Genomic DNA, 19,730 nt, shown 5'->3' with positions numbered 1-19,730 from the left:
TCAGCTCCCGCAGTTCATCTAAATACCATGGGGAAGACTTTAAACCAGGTTGGAGAGGACGCTTAGGTGCGATTATGTCTACCGCTCTAGTAAGTTCATTATTCCATGTTTGCACCAGAGCATCGACAGAATCACTCGCAGAGCCAACTGGAAACCCTTCCAAGGCTTCGTGGAATCCTATTGGATCCAATAACCTTCTCAGGAGGACCAACCCAATTGGTCCTTCACCCCTACAGAGGTGGTTTGTGGCCACAAGTCTCACCTTAACCAGATGGTAATCCATCCATGACAGTGGGGAGATAATAGGGTCCCCCACCCACGGAACACCACCCTGGTCAAAGCAAAAGACCATGTCGAGCGTGTGACCTGCATTATGCGTTGGTCCAGAAACCACTTAGGATAGGCCCATAGTCGTCATGGCTGCTATGAACTACTGAGCCGCCCCTGACAACCCGGTCCCTAAATGGACATTGAAGTCCCTCACCACCAACAACCTGGTCCATTCCAATGCCATCTCAGCAACCAGGTCTGTCAGCTCAGTTAGGGACTCTGTTGGACAACGGGGTGATCGGTATACCAACAGAAGTCCCAATCTATCCTTGGTCCCTAGACTTAGGAACACACATTCAATATAAACCACCCAGAGATGAAAGTTTGGGGCGGTATACAAATTTGATAAATAAATAATAAAAAAAAATATAGGCCAACTCCCTGACAGGGATCCTGGTAAGGGAGATAGTATCCTTATAGACCACAGCCACCCCACCTCCCCGCCCACATCCTTTCACCTGCTCCACGACGGAATAACCCATTGGGAGGAGCTGGGACCAAACCAGGCCACTAGCCTCTCCCGACCAGGTCTCCATAATGCACACCAGATCAGCGCCTTCATCCAGGTTCAAATCATGGTATTAGCCTCATTCTGAGATCTTAAGGAGCATATTTTATTTACTAAAGTTGTATGCACCCCCCAAGTCTCACCTTAAAATGTCTCTGTGTGTATATGTGTGTGTGTGAGAGAGAGTGTATAAGTGAGAGAGTGTATAAGTGAGTCTACAATATGTAAGAAAAATAAACTTGGACTTTATTAACAGATAGTTTCATAGCAAAAGTTCACTAAGTAAAACATTCATTAGGCTAATGATACATGCTTGAAGCAGATTTCCCCCCACCTTTTTAGGCTTAGTAATTACTAGGGTTGTTGCTATGTATGTTTGCACAGAACATATGCTCTGACTTCAGCTTTTGTTAGGGAAAACACTGTAGGAACGTACAATCATCCCTTGCCAACCACGAGGGTTCCATGAGGGTACAGTCATCCCTTGCCAACCACGTGCAAAGAAAACCTCACAGTTGGCAATCTCACGGTTGGTAAAACTAAGAGTCTATGGGAATCAGGGGGTTAGGGGAATTCATGGTCACAAATGAAATGGGGGGGGGAGGATTAACCACTAAAATCACTAAAAATCAGAATGAAGAGAATGAACTTCAGTAAATGGTTTTTGTTTGTTTGTTTTGAAAACATTGAAAATCACTGAGCTGTGGATCAGGGAGTTATGAGAGATGGGGGTGGCTGGGATGGGATTAGGGTGGGAGGGCTCAGAGGGGATTTTTATGGGGAGCAGGGAACACCTGTACCCTCCCCCACCATATGCTAAACACCCCACATTCTAATCTTTCTGAAAATGATTTCATTGCAGGTTAAAAGTGCATTTATTGAACAAAATGTCATGACCTTTCAGAATCACATATGCTTGGGTTGTGGTAGGCAAACCCACCCACAAAAATTCACTCACGTATATACAAAACCATGGTAGAGAAATCTGAGGTTGGCGAGGGTATATAAAAGCATTCCTTTACTTTGAATATAGATCTTAATAAAGAAGCTTTGGTTAAAAGGAAAGTTAAAAGGTCATCCAGAAAGCAATTCCTTTTCCGCAGTCTTGACCAGTTTATATTTGCATCTGTAGCTGGAAGCTATGATTTATTGTAAGAAATTGAGATTATTAGGGAAGGATCAAAGCAATGTAATAGAAAATGGCATACTAATTTTAATTACCAATGACAACTTTGTTGAATGATAATGAATAAACTTTCAAAGTCACCAGTGCTTCAGATATACTAGTTCAGTTCTTTCCAAACTAAACCCTTTACCTTATCATATATACTTGCTGAATCATATCTTTGCACCCTGAGACCCAAGAAAGACAAGACACAAGTGACCTCACCTGAACACCGATAACAGAAGTGCTACCTACTCCACAAAAGGAAGCAATCATCTGTTTAGCTCCCTTTCCCCAAACCAGCTACTACTTCTCTTAAGGCTTGCTGCAGATTGGCCAGAAACAAATCATTTCCTGAATCTGATAAATAAACACCATCCTGTCAATAAAGATGGGTCAGGTAATGCTGAATGTTAAGATGAGGAATGACTATCCCTCCTCTGGCAAGGACAGCCCTCCCAAGCCCCCTAGTAATTTTCTTATGAGCCTTGTCCAAACATCTGGAGTCACTCTCACCCCACCACTGCATTGGTAGGATCAGGTTGGACCAAACCAGAAGAACATAAGGCCAACGGGCCCTAGCTACATCCTGGTCAGCCAATGCCTGCAAAATGGACGCCTTGCCTTAAGGCCCAGATCATTGCCTCCCAAGTGCAATACCAGAACATGAGGTGGGCCACAACACATCAATGTGGTAAAACAAAACACCCTCCCCCTCCCCCTGTACTTCAATAAAAGTGGCCAATGCACAAACCAGGCAAATAATTGCCAACTGACAGCAGGCCAGCAGCTGGATAAGCAACCCCCTGCTGCGCTGATCAGTCTTGGACATGTGGATCCTCAAAGTCACCACACCAGGGGACAGCTGGATATTGCGTCTCTCCAAGACCTGACCAGATGTGACTTGGATAACGCAAATAGCTGACTTACCTGCAGTGCCCTAAAGAATGCCATCAGCATGGTGGCCCTGTACAATGCAACCTCAAAGGGAGAATGACATGAAGAAATAATGTGAGCTAAAACTTTAACAACTGTGGTAAAATAGAGTGCTGGGAGTTAGGTACAGCCGGGCGAGCACATGTCCAACCCTCCAGCATACGCCTGACCTTAAAATCTGACGTGCTATCCCCAAGCCCTTGTGATTTAGTGTGGAAGGCCAGTACTGCAAGATGAACTTGGACCTCACCACCAAGCCCTTCCAGTGTAACTGTACACAGTATTGTAAAATGTGGTCCAATGGGATAGGCCAATCATCAGGCAAGGAAGCAGAGGAACTAAACTTATTGAACTCACATGGATTCAGTGCATAGTGGGTTCTGGTGTTAGAAGCTAAAGATATCTGAATTCCCTGTTCAGTCCTCCAAGCTTCCATAGTCCTCCAAGCTTCCTTTCAATTTTCTGGGTGGAAAGGGGTCTGCAGGCAATCTTGCTGTCGGTGCCAACGCCCAAAAGCACCCTACCTACATTCAGGACAGGGCATCTGCTATACCAATGTCTAAACCCATAACATGACGGGCCAAAAACAAGATGCTCTGCTGCAAGTTGTGAAGGGTGAAGCAATGCATCAGATTCATAATGCAAGGACTCCTAAAAGTCCTAGCATTAATCACCTGTACTGTTGCCAGATTGTCACACCAAAAATGAATGAATGGCTCAGTACTGAAATTTGGCCACACATATGTGCACTGTGACCACTGTTGGGAAAAACTCTAAGGAGGTCAAATCATGGCATACCCCTTGTGCAACCCATTCGGCTGGCCAAAGTGAAGAACACCAATGGAGCCAAACAGTAATATCATCCTTGATCTCCCTGGTGACCCTCAAACTGTATAGTGTCACAAAGACACTGCAAAAAGGCCCTGCCCAGTATGACCACCGTACACGCAAAATTAAAGTGACCAATGATGACTTGCAGCTTGTGCGATGTGAGCCTCCTAGCTGAATGCAGGGCCTGCAAATGGAATACCAGTTCATCAATTTTAGCCCGCGGGAGAGAACACATAGGAACATAGGAAGCTGCCATATACTGAGTCAAAGCATTGGTCCATCTAGCTCAGTATTATCTACACAGACTGGCATCGGCGTATCCAAGGCTGCAGGCAAGAATCTCTTTCAGCCCTGTCTTGGAGATGCTGCCAGGGAGGGAACTTGGAACCTAGATTCTCTTCCCAGAGTGGCTCCATCCCTTTTCCTATCTTACAGTGCTCATGTAGTCTCCCATTCATATGCAATCAGGGCAAACCCTGCTTAGCTAAGGGGACAAGTCATGCTTGCTACCACAAGACCAGCTCTCCTCCCATTTGATCACAGTTGACCAGCTGTGTCAATCTCAATGCTCAAAAAAGAAATACAGGATGCAAGACCCTCAGTCTTCTCGTGCACCAAGGGAATTTCCAGCTCCATGACTAAATTTTGAAAAAGAAAAAAATGCATACGGTGTTTACATTGGGAAGAGCTCGCTGGACTGGCAAACAGGAAGTCATCCAGAAATGAACAACTGAATCCACACCAGAGCAGAACCCGAGTGCCCACTCAATAAATGTTCTGAAACGCTCACATGACACACAAGAATTCAAGCAACCCATAGGAAGATCATGGTCCATGTACCAGTCCTCAAAAGCAAATCCCAACAGTTCAAATTTATCCAGGTGAACTGGGAGAAGCCTAAAAGCAGATATAATATCGCACTTAGCTATCAAAGCTCCACCTCCCTGGCCACACACCATCTCAATAGCTGCATCAAGTATAGTGCACATCTGATATGGGATGCAGTCATTAACCGACCCACCTTTTGGAAAGGACAAATAATGGATGTCAATATTTCCCGGGACTTTTAAGCACAGCAGGTTTTACTGTGAGTTTACAGGGAGGCTTTACTGCGAACTCGAAGTTGTCCCAAAAAGCTACTGCAAATAGTGGATTTTTTTTAAACCCCGGACATAAATCAGGCTACACTCTAACGTGTAGTAAAAAACCCCAATTGTGTGTGAACTGCTCCCCAATAACTCTCAGGGACTTCAGGGTAAATCTAGCTGATATGTGAATGCACCCCTTCCATTCCAGAGGAGGTGGGAGTTCAAGGGCTTCGAAAGCCTCGTGTGAAAAGCTTCCTGGGACCTTTTGGGTACAATGCCCAGAGGAGGAACCTGCAAACAAGGCACCGGGGGCCTGGCAAATGGACTCAATAGTTTGCCCTCGTTAACCTTCTGAATTTTAGCATGAACGATATGCTCCAAGCCCCTCACTGATTTAAGATTAATGGACTTATAAAGCAATCTAGCACCCTCACACGGCATACAAAAAAATTAGACAAAATCCCGCAATATATATATTCTGCAGCAGAGCATTTGGGACAATATTCTAAAAGGCTGTGCAATTTCTGAATGTTACTGGAACTAGGACCCTTTGCCAGGAGGGGTGCACCCCAACCTCCCCTTCTTGTAACCCTGCTGGTCTCTGGGTCCTCCCTTGAACCCTAGGTCTCGTGGACAGGTGGCAAATGAATTCAGGACACCATTGATGCAGTAGGCACGACAGAACTGGCATTGCCATCAGGAGTACGAGGAGCCAAACTTACAACAAAGCAGGCAGGGGTGAACCCCCCGCCCCGTCACCTGGTTCTGTGCTGGTGCGGCTGATGATTTAGTCAAAAGATTACCACTATCAGAGTAAACCCCCTGCAGTGGACAATCAGGAGTCATTATCTGAAGCCACAGCTATGGCTGATGGCAATCCCACAGGAGGGCAAGGTTTAACACAAAGTGCATGTGAAACATCTCATCATAGCACACCTAAGCAGGACCACTAAATTCCAAAAATGTGTGATAGATATTGTCTAAATACTTCACCAAGGAAGGACCCTACCCCGGCTATTTCTGCAAAACTACGCCCATGTAAATTAAGAACATAAGAACATAAGAACATAAGAACAGCCCTGCTGAATCAGGCCCAAAGCCCATCCAGTCCAGCATCCTGTTTTGCACAGTGGCCCACCAGATGCCGCTGGAAGCCACAGGCAGGAGTTGAGGGCATGCCCTCTCTCCTGCTGTTACTCCCCTGCAACTGGTACTCAGAGGCATCCTGCCTTTGAGGCTGGAGGTGGCCCACAGCCCTCCGACTAGTATCCATTGATAGACCTCTCCTCCACGAAGTTATCCAAACCCCTCTTAAAGCCATCCAGGTTGTAGGCTGTCACCACATCTTGTGGCAAAGAATTCCACAAGTTGATTATGCGTTGTGTGAAAAAGTACTTCCGTTTGTTGGTCCTAGATTTCCCGGCAATCAATTTCATGGGATGACCCCTGGTTCTAGTGTTATGGGAGAGGGAGAAGAATTTCTCTCTATCCACTTTCTCCACACCATGCATGATTGTATAGACCTCTATCATGTCTCCCCGCAGTTGTCTTTTTTCTAAACTAAAAAGCCCCAGGTGTTGTAGTCCTGCCTCATAAGAAAGGTGCTCTAGGCCCCTGATCATTGTGGTTGCCCTCTTCTGTACCTTTTCCAGTTCTACAATGTCCTTTTTTAGATGTGGTGACCAGAATTGTACGCAGTACTCCAAGTGTGGTTGCACCATAGTTTTGTATAAGGGTATTATAATATTAGCCGTTTTATTTTCAATCCCCTTCCTAATGATCCCTAGCATGGAATTAGCCTTTTTCACACCTGCCGCACATTGAGTCGACACTTTCAATGAGCTGTCCACCATGACCCCAAGATCCCTCTCCTGGTCAGTCACCAACAGCACAGTTCCCATCAGCGTATACTTGAAGTTGGGGGTTTTCGTCCCAATGTGCATCAAATTACACTTGCCAACATTGAACCGCATTTGCCACTTTGTCACCCACTACCCCCAGTTTGGAGAGATCTTTTGGAGCTCCTCACAATCTGTTTTGGATTTCACTACCCAAAAGAGTTTGGTATCATCTGCAAATTTGGCCACCTCACTGCTTACTCCTGCTTCTAGATCATTTATGAATAAATTCATAAATGGGAGGAGAGCTGGTCATGTGGTAGCAAGCATGACTTGTCCCCATAGCTAAGCAGGGTCTGCCCTGGTTGCATATGAATGGGAGACTTGATGTGTGAGCACTGCAAGATATCCCCCTCAGGGGATGAAGCCGGTCTGGGAAGAGCTGAAGGTTTCAAGTTCCCTCCCTGGCAGCATCTCCAAGATAGGGCTGAGAGAGACTCCTGCCTGCAACTTTGGAGAAGCTGCTGCCAGTCTGTGAAGACAGTACTGAGCTAGATAGACCAATGGTCTGACTCAGTATATGGCAGTTTCCTATGTTCCTAAATTAAAAAGCACTGGTCCCAGTACAGATCCCTGGGGGACCCCACTTCTTATTTCCCATGACCGCTAAGTTTCCTCAAGAGACTTTGTTGATGAACTTTGTCAAAAGCTTTTTGGAAATCCAGGTATACTATGTCAACTGGATTACCTTGATCCACACACTTGTTGACACTCTCAAAGAACTCCAAAATGTTGGTGAGGCAAGATTTGCCTTTGCGAAGGCCATGCTGGTTCTCTCCCAGCAGGGCCTGTTCTTCTATGTGCTTTAAAATTTTATCCTTGAGGATGCTTTCCATCAATTTGCCTGGAGTGGACGTTAAGCTAACCGGCCTGTTATTTCCCAGATCACCCCTGGATCCTTTTTTGAAAATCAGTGATACATTTGCTACTCTTCAGTCCTCTGGTACAGAGCCCGATTTCACAGAGAAGTTATATATTTTAGCAAGGAGGTCGGCAAATTCACATTTGAGTTTTTTGAGGACTCTTGGATGGATGCCATCCAGCCCTGGCAATTTGTTAGTTTTCAGTTTTTTCAGACTGTTTAGAACATCATCTCTTGTCACTTCTATCTGACTCAATTCTTTAGCTTCCATCCCTAAAAAGCCTGGTTCAGGAACAGGTATATGCTCAGTATCCTCTGCCGTGAAGATGGACGCAAAGAACTCATTTAGCTTCTCTGCAACTTCCATATCCTCCTTAATAATAGCTTTCACTCCCTCATTGTCTAATGGTCCAACCGCCTCCCTGGCAAGTTTCCTGCTTCTGATGTATTTAAAGACATTTTTGTAATTTCCCTTGATACTTTTGGCTAAAAGTTCCTCGAACTCTCTATTTGCCTCCCTTATTGTCACCTTGCATTTCTTTTGCCAGAGTTTGTGTTCCTTTCTGTTCTCTTCATTTGGACAGGCCTTCCAATTTTGGAAGGAAGTCTTCTTCTCTTTTATGGCTTCTTTGACGGTACCTGTTAGCCATGCTTGCATCCTCCTGGACTTAGTGGTGCCTTTCCTCCTTTTGGGTATACAATCTAACTGGGCTTCTAGTATTGTGGTTTTGAGTAAACACCATGCACTCTGGAGCGAAGTGACTCTCCTGATTTTCACTTTCAGCTTTCTTTTCACCATACTCCTCATTTTGGAGAAGTTTCCTCTTCTGAAATTCAAAATGTCTGTGTTAGACTTCCTTGGTGATTCTCTCCCCGCATGTATGCTGAATTTGATTGCACTATGGTCATTGTTCCCTAAAGGGTCAATGACACCGACATTGCGCACCAGGTCCTGGGTGCCACTCAGAATTAAGTACAAGGTCGCCTTCTCTCTGGTTGGTTCCAAGACCAACTGTTCTAGGGCACAATCATTTAGTGTATCTAGAAATCTGATCTCTTGTCATGACCTGACTTTGAATTTACCCAGTCAAGTCACCCATTATCACAGCCGTGCCTCTCCTTGACGCCTCCCTGATTTCCTGCTGCAACTCCCAGTCACTGTCAGTGTTTAGATCCTGAGGGCGATAGCACATCCCCAGTAGCACGTTCCCTTTCAGGCCTTGTATTGTCACCCACAGGATTTCTGTAGAGGACTCCAGTCCACCTAAGTTTTCTAGCTTGTTAGATTCTATGCCTTCTTTAACATACAGTGCTACTCCACCTCCAAGGCGCCCCTCCCTGTCCTTTCTATAGAGTTTATATCCAGGGATAACAGTGTCCCACTGGTTCTCACAGTTCCACCATGTTTCTGTTATGCCCACTATATCTATTTCTGCATTAGCAACCAAGCACTCCAGTTCACCCATCTTAGTTTGGAGGCTTCTGGCACTGGCATATAAGCACCTATATGCTGAATCTCTCACCTGATGTGTACTATCTTTCTTTTGACTCTCTGACCAGCTGGCATAGGCTCCCATCTGCTCTTTATGTGGTTCTGCTCTGTCCCCTTCTGTTTTATCTGAATCTTTTGCACCCTCTCACTTTAAAGGATGGCTTTTTCTGAACCGGATACTGCCCAGCTCCCGTTGGCTGTTCCCCAGGTGTCATTTTAAAAGCTGCTCTGCAACCTTTTTGATTTTAAGCGCCAGCTGTCTGGTTCCATCTTGGTTCAAGTGCAGCCCATCCCTTTTGTACAGGCCTTGCTTGCCCCAAAATGTATCCCAGTGCCTAACAAATCTAAACCCCTCCTCCCAGCACCAATTATCCACGCATTGAAACCCCTCAGCTCTGCCTGTATCACTGTACCTCTGCGTGGAACAGGTAACATTTCTGAGAATGCTACCTTGGGGGTCCTAGACTTTAATACACTACCTATCAGCCTAAATTTGGCTTGTAGGACCTCCCGACTACATTTCCCCACATCGTTGGTGCCAAGGTGCACCACGACAGCTGTCTCCTCCCCAGCACTGCCTAAGAGTCTATCTAGACACTGCGTGATGTCAGTAACCTTCGCACCAGGCAGGCAAGTCACCGTGCGGCAGGGCCGGACTAGGGGCACTGAGAGGGCAGTGGAATGTATGTCGGGAGGGCACCGGGGTTTGAGCAGAATGGGTACTTAAAGGTGGGAGTATTCACTGCTGCCGAGTATAGCAGGGCACAGGGGCGCCCTGTGGGCCAGTCTGAGCCTGCCGTGCAGTCAACACACGGGTCACAAACCCATCTCTCTGTACCTCTAATGATCGAATTAGGTAGTCAACCAGCCAAGTAGACCAGTTCCTGTTAACAGTTTTCTTCCTTATCGTGTCTTGGTCTTTGTCCCTGCCTCTGTCTTTCTCCTTAGTTTAAGTTTCGCACATCAATAGATAAAAAGATGTCCATGAACTCATTTTTCCAATTTTCTTTTCTTTTATGGATGCTAGCAGGTGATCCCCCAGTGCCATGGATACCTCCCATGATGTGGGTAATGCTCAATACGTTCAAAAGGCGAGGGAGCAGATGTCTTGGAAAGCAAAGTTTCTTGCACTGCTGAGGGAACATGCTGCCCCATCTTTTCCCATGGTGTCAACTGCTGAGATGTTAGTGCAGCAAGTACTCCCAGCTGTGCTGGAGTAGTAGTGTTAGCACCAGTCCACAATGGGAAAGGATATGCTGGGTAAAGGGGCATGGAAGAGAGCTCACCTGAAACACTAGCTGTGGGCCCCAATGGCAAAGTAGAAAATCCTCAATCAAACTCACTTGAAGTTACCACATCAGCATCATGTCTGTAGGTGGCACTGCCCCACCTGGCTCAGCTGGATATTGTGGCTGCTCCGCAAGATACTCAGGAAGATCTTGTGAATCCTCACTCTTCTTCCATGACTCCGGTCAGTCCAGCAATTTCTGCAACAATTGTGCATTAGCATTAGCATGTGTACTGCTTTTTTACACCCAGACCCACTGTCAGAAACTTCACCCGCCCCCTTATGCCATTTGCTTATTCTGTAAGATGGGATAAGATGGACACTGTAGGTCAGTGGCAGAGCCTCAAGCAGAAGGTCCCAGGTTCAGTCCCTGGCATCTGCAAATATTTATTATTTATTTGATTTCTATACCGCCCTTCCAAAAATGGCTCAGGGCGGTTTACACAGAGAAATAATAAAGAAATAAGATGGCTCCCTGTCCCCAAAGGGCTTACAATCTAAAAAGAAACATCAGATACACACCAGCAACAGTCACTGGAGGTGCTGTGCTGGGGGTGGATAGGGCCAGTTACTCTCCCCTGCTAAATAAAGATAATCACCATGTTAAAAGGTGCCTCTGTGCCAAGTTAGCAGGGGTTGGGCTAAATAGGGCCGGGAAAGATTCCTGCCTGAAATCTTGGAGAGGAGCTGCTTGTCAATGTAGACAGTGTTGAGCTAGATGAACCAATTGGTCTGGCACAGTACAAGGCAGCTTCCTATGTACATATCGAGCCAGTTATTAACACTGGTAACTTGAATGCACCCTAATCACACTGGGGATTTGTTTCTTTATGTGTGTTCAACCCAAATGCAGGGTTTGATTCAATTAAGAAAATCAGTTATTACCTTCACATCTCTGTTGGGCTTACTCAGGTAGTGGATGTAGCTAAAAAGTCTGTCTCTGGTCTTCACAGCAAGGAAGTACATTTAACCTAAGCTCAATTTTCAAATGTGTTAGCAACTGCAGCTCAGGTTTTATAAAAGAGTGTCATATTTTATGTGCAGGTGTAGGTCACTAAGCATGCCATTGTGTTTGTTCCTTGCGTGGCTTACCTTACACAATATTCACCAAAGTCTAATTCTCTTTTGACTTCACAATTCAATATTTATACGTCTTTCAGGGTCCTTTCTAGTTATCTCAAATTTCAGGCATCTTCAATATTTTATTTCATGTTCAAGCTTATCTGTGCTGTAGATAGTTTTTGTCACCCACATTTGCCTCTATGTCTCTGCTGGTGGTATATGTGGATGTGATATTTATGCAATGAACTTTGGAGGCATATTAACCAGGACAGCTATCTTTAATTAAATTATTAATTAGCTTTAGTTGATTCAGTATTGGAGGCCAATATTTAAAGTAGGGCTCTTAACACAGGTTGTTTGTTTTTTGAGGCTATTTTTGCTTCTGGAGTGAACAGTAATAGGAAATGAAATATACAAGATGGACTTTCCTTCTAACAATGAATGGTAGGTTTTGTTTATTACATTGTAAGTCATAACTCGCAAAAGGCACCTATATTGTGGTTTGGGTAATATACATATTTTTATAATTTGTAAACAATCAATTGATTAAAATGCAGATGATAGATCAACTAAATATTTTTAATCAGTGAACTGCTCTAATACAATCCAGTAAGTGCCTAAGAACTTTCTCCTGAACTACCTTTGTCCACTGATTTACATTGTTTATTATTTATTTATTTATTACATTTGTATACCACCCCAAACTTTCGTCTCTGGGCGGTTAACAAGAGTATAAAACAAGTTAAAATATATACAAAACTTAAAACAATTTAACAATTTAAAAATCAACCATGAATCAAAACCTTAAAATTTAAAGAACAGAAAAAGCTTGGGTAAAGAGGTGAGTTTTCAAATGCCTTCTAAAAATTCTCAGAGATGGGGAGGATCGTATCTCAGCAGGGAGCGCATTCCATAGTCTTAGGGCAGCAACCGAGAAAACCCGTCCCCGTGTGGCCACCAGCCGAGCTGGCGGCAACTGGAGACAGACCTCTCTGGACGACCTCAATGGGCGGTGGGGATCATAATGAAGAAGACGTTCTCTTAGATACATTGTTGCAGATTTATTCCAACATTCGAAAACTCTCAGCAGCTTCAGCAAAGCTATCACACTTTAAAAGCATGACATTCTCCACGTATCTTCCAAAAGGTATACAGTATTGATTTGAGGCCAAGGAGGAATGAGATTGAATCTAGTACCAGCAATCGTTTTGCTGTACATAAAAATGTTATGTTATAAAAATGAAATCAGATATTTCACTGCTACAAACCATTGTGATACTATTTTTAAAAAGATTTCTCTCTCTCCCTTGAAAAGAGAAGACTGACAGCTTTTCTATTGGGCCCATTTCTCCCTCTTTCTATCTTTGAAAGCTTCTAAGATAACAGTAACTTAAAGGAACGGTATTTGGAAATTCAGGGGACCTTTTTTAAACAAATATTTTTCTTCCTAAAACTGAATCTATCTGTGCACTGCACATTTATTCTCATGATGACGAAAAACCTGGACCAAGATACAATGGACTAGAAAATGAGTTTTGTGCACCATGGGACTTTGGACTTACGTCCAAATACATTCCTGAGTAAGTTGTTTTAACCGGGGTACTACAATAAGACACATGAAGACTCTTTGCCCCCAAGGAAAAGACTGAGGAAGACCTTTGGTCAAAATGTATTAGGCAATCTTCACAAAATAAAATATTACCTTAAAGCACCAGGGTAGAGAATTGCTTCTTGAAGAGCTATCTCTACATGCTACATAACAATCTGCTTTTGAAACTACAGGGACTTTCAGGACCTTTTGGAATAAATGGCATCAGGATCTGCTGTTGACAAAATTCCCACTGGGCATTAGTAGGCCAATTGGTTGCACCTAAAAGTTATCTTAGAGAGCTCCTTCTTCGCATGATCCCCACCACATGTTAAGGTCATCTGAGGAGGTCCGTCTCCAGTTACCATCGGTTTGTCTAGTGGTGATTAGGGATGGGCCCGGACCAGTCCGGAGGCCATTCAAAAAGCCTCCGGACTGGTCCGGACCTGAGCGGTCCAGTTCGGGGGTTGGGGGTACCTTTAAGAGCTGCGGGAGGGTTTACTTACTCCTCCCGCCGCTTTACTGCTTGGCGCCATAAAGTTATGAGTAATTGGGGCGGCAGGATACCTCCCTGCCGCCTCTTCCCCGACGTTGATTCAAAAAACTCCCAGGAGTGCTTTGCGTGTGCGCACGCACGTCACAGAGACGAGTGCCTGTGACGTGCGCGCGCACAGCACTCCTGGGAGTTTTTTGAATCAACGTCGGGGAAGAGGCGGCAGGGAGGTATCCTGCCGCCCCAAATACTCGTAACTTTACAGCGCCAAGTGGGAAAGCGGCGGGAGGGGTAAGTAAACCCTCCCGCCGCTCTTAAAGGTACCCCCCCCACCCCAGTGCCGGACCGCAGTTGGCGGTTCTGTGCACACCCCAGTGGTGATTCAGAAGCAGGCCTTCTCTGTAGCTGCTCCGGGCCTGTGGAATGCACTCCCAACAAAAATCCATAATCTGAGTTCATGACTGGCCTTCAGGAGAGGCCTTAAGACCTATCTGTTTGGCCTGGGCTTCCGGGGTTTTTAAATTGTTGCAAGCTGTTTTAATTGTTGTAAATATACAGTCTGGTTCTCCAGGTTTTTTTAAACTGTCTAAGTGTTTTAACTGTTAATTAGTTTTATGCTGTTTTTATAGTTTTGATTTTAATAGTTAATTGATTTAATTGTTTTTATTTTGATGTAACCCGCCCTGAGCCATTTTTGGAAGGGCAGTATATAATTCAAATAAATAAGCAAGCAAGCTTTTTGGATCCTAGCCATGGTTTCAGAAACAAAGTTAAAAAGATATGGCATGATCTACAACCCCTCCTGTTATAGCCATGCAAAGCGGGGAAGCACCCTTTCAGACAAGCAGTTTGCCCTCCCACTCACCTGCCTCCATTTCTAGAGAGGAGAAATTAGAGAGGAGAGCTGGTCTTGTGGTAGCAAGCATGACTTGTCCCATTAGCTAAGCAGGGTCCACCCTGTTTGCATTTGAATGGGAGACTACATGTGAGCACTGTAAGATATTCCCCTCAGGGGATGGAGCCACTCTGGGAAGAGTAGAAGGTTTCAAGTTCCCTCCCTGGCTTCTCCAAGATACTGTAGGGCTGAGAGAGATTTCTGCCTGCAACCTTGGAGAAGCCGCTGCCAGACTGTGAAGACAATACTGAGTTAGATGGACCAATGTTTCTGTTTCAGAAATCTGAACAAGTTGCTCACGCATCTTTCAAGAAATAACACAACTTGGAATGCAAGACACTGACCGTGTTATACCAACTTATCTGGAGAATGGCACTGCATCTCATTGCTTCCACCACCCAATCAGCGGGTCCAGAGAAGGAGGGATTTGGGGGAGGACTGATTTGGTAGGACCCAAGGAGAACTACCTCACATACCAAGTATAAACACCAAGAGTAAGACACCAAGTTTTATACCAAGTTCTGGTATAAAAGACATTACTAAAAGCTGATGACTGAATGATCTTCCCCTGCTAGTCCTAAACAGGAGTGGTGGTGTCTAGGATTAACAATTTCTCTTAATATGGAGATATTAAGAAATCTGGGCTCAAACGGCTACCTGTTCCAAAGAGGAAAAACACCAGCCAAGGATCCACTGAATTTATTAATCATATAAAGATAAGGTAACTGTGATAAACCTGACACAAATACCGACTTCTCATGAAGCTACTCTGGCTGTAGCACTGATATTCATCAGAAAAGAAACTCTCTGGATACCCATACTCTTCCGTTGCCTTAGAAGAAAAGAACAAAATGTCTTTCTCAAGGCAAAATATTTACATACAGAGAAGAAAAAGAATTTGTAGGTTTACATGTCATTGTAACCAGATATAACACTATCATTTTAACACCCACTTAAACAAGTTTACCCATGTGATGGAATGTGTTTAAGCGTTTGAAGTTTACAAGCTTAATATTAAATATAAGATGAAGATACATTAGAAGCAGAAATAAGAAGAACCCATAAGACTGAATGTTTAATTCAGAGGATACAAGTTATGAAAAAATTAAAATAGGAAATCAACATTTTAAAAACAGAAATTTAATTTTAAAATTGATTGAATGCATATTAGAAATATTACAGGGTTTTAAAGTATTAAGGCATGAGGAGCAAGGGGGCAGGCCAAAATGTAATAACCAAGATGCTGCAAGATGTTGTCATGCTAAATTTGATATTAATTTAATATCTGAAAATGCAATTAATCATCCATCCTTTTGAGATTTGCATCAATGGCAAACCAGGAAATTAAGTGGCAAAATAACTGTATTGCTTGTAATTGTTCAGTAAATCATTTTTGGACCTCTGTGAGGGAAAAAGCTGGGTATGTGTTGTAAAAATAAAAAATAAATAAAATGTTGTGGTTGAATTAATGGTCACAAACTAATAGGGAGTTACACATGCAAAAGCACAGCCAAAGTTAGATGCTTTTAACCCAATAAATTTAAATGTGAGAACTTCTCAGGGGTAGGGTAGTCAGGTTATTCCATTGCAGCAAAAATTAATCTTGTGGCAACTTAAATATAGGTTTATTGTGGTACAACATTTTGTGGAGTAGAATTCACTTTATCAGATGCATGTCATATCCTCATTTGGTAGATTCCATCTTATCTATCTTCTATCTATCTATTTTCCTTCAGTGTATGGTACAGTCTGTGACCGTCTGTGACCATTCTACATAAAGCTAAAATGTATAAGTGGCACCCAGATCTTTTGGCAGTGCAGCAGACAGAAGCTCCTTTTGTGAGTGAAAGGTGAGTGATGCTCATGTAAGGGTTCCTTCCACTACTACAACTCTCTTTCCACTTGAAAAAGGGACTTTTTTAATGGCATGCTGCTCTATCAAAGATCTGGAAGCCACCCAATGGAGGCACATTATCCAGTCACAAGAGTAACTACTGATGATAACATCCTAGGTTTGTTGTGATAATTTAACATCTGGAGCTTTACCAGATAGCAGGCTAGATCACAGGTTTACTGCAAGTTCAAATTTGTTAAAAAACAACAACGATGATGTGAAATCTGATTATTTCTTTACCCCGGACACAAATTGGCTAGGCTCTAAAGCACAATGAAAAACCCGAATCATGTGTGAAGTGCTCTCCAACATCTCGTATGGACTTTGGCATGAATCTGGCCGATGTGCGAACACACACCCTCCATTCCAAAGGAGAAGCGAGCTAAAAGCCCTGATTGGGAATGCTCCTGTAGGGTCAGTTTGAAGGATACTTTCTGGCCCATGTGACTAAAAGGTAATGCTAGGACATCTGCAAAAGATGACATGATGGGTGTGCTCTTGGCATGCCCCTCTTTTAATCACATGGACAGTTCTGGGGAAAGTATAGTTCGAACAAGCCCTAGAGGAGATTCTCACAATCAGCAAAGAGCGGGCTAAGGGTGGGAGCCTAGACCGCTTTTTGCTGATCGTCTGCTGCCATGGGAGCCGTGCGGCTCCCGACAGCAAACCCTCCTAATTCCCCCTCCCCTTAGCCGAGATTAGCGGAGTGAGTGCTCTGCTCACCCCGACTTTTTGATCGTGTATTGCTGCAGCGTGGTTCTGCACCGCGGCAACCCATGAGGAGACCCCCACTGGGAGGCTGAAACAAGCCTCCCGACCCTGGGGGTCTCTCCAGGATGCCCTGCGTGCTCGGCATCTCTATTCCCAAAGGGCTCACAATCTAAAAGAAAAATAAGGTAGACGGAAGCAGCAGCTCCTGGAGGGATGGTGTGCTCGGAATGAAAAGGGACAGTTGCTCTCTCTTATAAAGGTCTAACTCTAACTGGCTTAGACAGTTAATCTTTGCCAATCTTTATTAAAACATTTGTTTTATTTCTCATTTTATATTTGTCTCAGAACTATCCTGAATGTGAATTATATGTTTTAGAAATAATAGAACGGCAAATGGCAAGTTGACAAAGGCATCAGCTTTCCCAGCCCAGATGAGAATGCATGATGCATGGGGCAGACAGTGAAGGTTGGCTGTCTAGCGCCTTCCATAAGGCTCCTTTGGGTGCATGATGCAGGCTTTTGCCTACAAAAGTTCATGCCACAATGTGTTGCTCTTTAAAGTGCCACAGCACTCGTGCTAAGATATTTGTAGCTGCTCTGGGAAGAGCATTCCAAGTTCCCTCCCTGGCATCTCCAAGATCGAGTGAGAGAGATTCCTGCCTGCAACCTTGGAGAAGCTGCTGCCAATCTATGCAGAGACAATACTATGCAAGGTGGATTGATTGTCTGACTCGGCATATGGCAGCTTCCTATGTTCACTCTCTTGGTTGCTTTTGTTTAAACGGTTCCAAGCCAAATCAAGATTTACTTTTCATTCTGGGCAGGGGCGTAACAAGGCTGGAGTGGGCCCAGAGACAAAATTTTAAAATGGACCCCTAGCTGATACATGCACACACACTTCACATGTGACTTGCCTCTGGGGGGCCCCTCGAGGCGTGGGGACCCCCAGGCAGCTGCCTCCTCTTGCCTAATAGTAGTTATGCCCATGATTCTGGGGAAGCATTTAATTCGGTGCAGTCCTCTGTAGGTGGGCACTGCAGGACTGTGGGGAAAGCATACGATGCACACACAGTGGGCAGGATCCAGACTGAGTCCCATTGATTTTAATAGGACTTGTGTTAGTCATGATTAACTTACTTCACTTATTTCTAGGCGCTTAGTCACGACTTCTTCTGGATCCATCCAGCCCACAGTGTGCCTGTCTGTCTTGCAGGTGCTGCTGGATGAGAAATAACCCCCGTTCCTGCTGGTAAGGTTGATCACCTTCCTGGCCTGTGGACTCCAGGACTAACCACCAACCCCCATCAATCCTGAGACTTTAATGGCTGGCTATTGTGTGAGGAGTGTCAGTGAGTTGGCCAGAACCCCCTGCCTGCCGGGTTGCACGAATGTGCAAGCACGAGCAAACATTCTGCTGGGTGTTGCCTGCGTGGCCGAGATGGAGGAGGAAGCGCCAACTCGGTCCCTTGAGACGAGTCTGTGTGGGACGCGCGCCCGCCGCGTGATTGACCGGCCGGGAGAAGAAGAAGAAGAGGAGGAGGCGGCATGAGGTGGATTGGGCGGGATTGCGCGAGGAGAAGCTTCCCTTCGCCTCCTTCCCTTCCCAGGCCCCAGCAGCCGGGACAGGCGCTGCGCGGGTTGCCGTGGCGACGAGGCAAGCCCGTTCTCCCTCCTCACCCCCCACCCCGCCCGCCCGCCCGCTCGCTCCCTCCCTCCTCCCGCGGGCTCCCTCCCACCACCGTCCAGCCAGCCGCAAACATGGCAGCGGCCGCAGGGAGGCTCCGGGCTGCCGTGGTAGCTCTTACGGCGGCGGGGAGGGAAGGTCACAGGTGAGGGGGCGGAGGAGGAGGGGTGGGTGGCGAGACGGGAAGACGGTCGGAGAGGCCGAGACGGGCCCCTTCCCCCCCCCCCGCCCGTCCGTCCGTCCGTCCTATGTGGGGTCCTCCAGCTCCGAGGGGGTCTGCCGGGCCAGTCAGTCAGCTGAGCCTTGGGCAGCAGAGGGAGCAGGAGGAGGCGTGGCCGAAGGGCAAGTGGGAGGAGGGAGGAGGAGGATGCCCCCTGCGCCCAAGCGGAGGTGGGGGGGGGGCGCTCAGCCTCAGCCCCAGGATCCTGCCTACGCCGTACCAGGGGTTCCACCGGGCTTGTCACTTTTCTGGACTCCCTGCCCCGCTTTTCGCCGCTGGGAGACCTCTGAGCGCACATAGAGTGCGTTTCTTCCCCTCCGGCGCCACCGCTGCATCACCCCAGCCAGACAGACCCAGTGCGCGCTCTAAGACTGGCATGGTGCAGCCGGCGGCATCGCATGGCTTGGGGTCGCTGCTGCTGCTGCCGCCGCCGCCGCCGCCCCTTGGTTTGATGAACTGAGCAGCAGCACTGGGAATGACCCTCGTCCCCAGTGGATAAGGTGGCGCCGTGGAGGCGGAGGCAGTGGGTCGGTCTGCTGTGAGTGTCTCTGCCTACCCCTTCCTCTTTCCCCACTTTGGTGTGCCGCCTTCTCACACCCCGGCAGCGTGTTTGTGCGTCGTCCGTCTTCTCACCCTCTTGGACCAGCTTGTCTGGTTTCCCCTTGGCCATGGGTCTGTGCGAGTGCTTGGGCTCCAAGAAGAAGAAGGTCACCACCTGAGTGCGTAGCAGAGTCATCCCCATTTCCCCCTTTCTTTTTTCCGCGTCTCTCAGGAATAAATAAGGC

The 19,730-nt window shown here is 45.9% G+C and overlaps 1 protein-coding gene across 4 annotated transcripts; it reads right to left on the bottom strand.

Annotated features, from left to right (window-relative positions):
* Positions 1 to 7,274: 7,274 nt before the first annotated feature.
* On the bottom strand, positions 7,275 to 19,721 carry LOC128340687 (uncharacterized). 4 transcript variants are annotated; one of them, XR_008313887.1, is made up of 4 exons: positions 19,166 to 19,721; positions 18,179 to 18,260; positions 10,454 to 10,597; positions 7,275 to 8,445 (listed from the first exon to the last, which is right to left on the bottom strand). XR_008313887.1 is itself a non-coding variant. In XM_053286160.1 (3 exons), exon 3 carries the CDS (start codon positions 8,424 to 8,426, stop codon positions 7,689 to 7,691), a length of 738 nt encoding a protein of 245 aa, XP_053142135.1. In that variant the 5' UTR covers positions 8,427 to 8,445; positions 10,454 to 10,597; positions 18,179 to 18,720; the 3' UTR covers positions 7,275 to 7,688. The 4 variants fall into 4 exon arrangements, 1 of the variants encoding a protein (XP_053142135.1); XR_008313885.1 differs by lacking the exons at positions 18,179 to 18,260; positions 19,166 to 19,721 and adding an exon at positions 11,284 to 13,388; XM_053286160.1 differs by lacking the exon at positions 19,166 to 19,721 and having other exon boundaries at positions 18,179 to 18,720.
* Between the last annotated feature and the right edge of the window lie 9 nt (positions 19,722 to 19,730).

This window comes from Hemicordylus capensis, chromosome 1, assembly GCF_027244095.1.
Source record: "Hemicordylus capensis ecotype Gifberg chromosome 1, rHemCap1.1.pri, whole genome shotgun sequence".
NCBI lineage: Eukaryota > Metazoa > Chordata > Lepidosauria > Squamata > Cordylidae > Hemicordylus > Hemicordylus capensis.
Note: the sequence above shows the minus strand (reverse complement) of the source record. Positions and strands in the feature narration are given on the sequence as shown.

Coding starts and splice junctions, on each gene's coding strand:
- LOC128340687 (XM_053286160.1), bottom strand. CDS start 8,426: ATGAGGAGTATGGTGAAAAGAAAGCTGAAAGTGAAAATCAGGAGAGTC.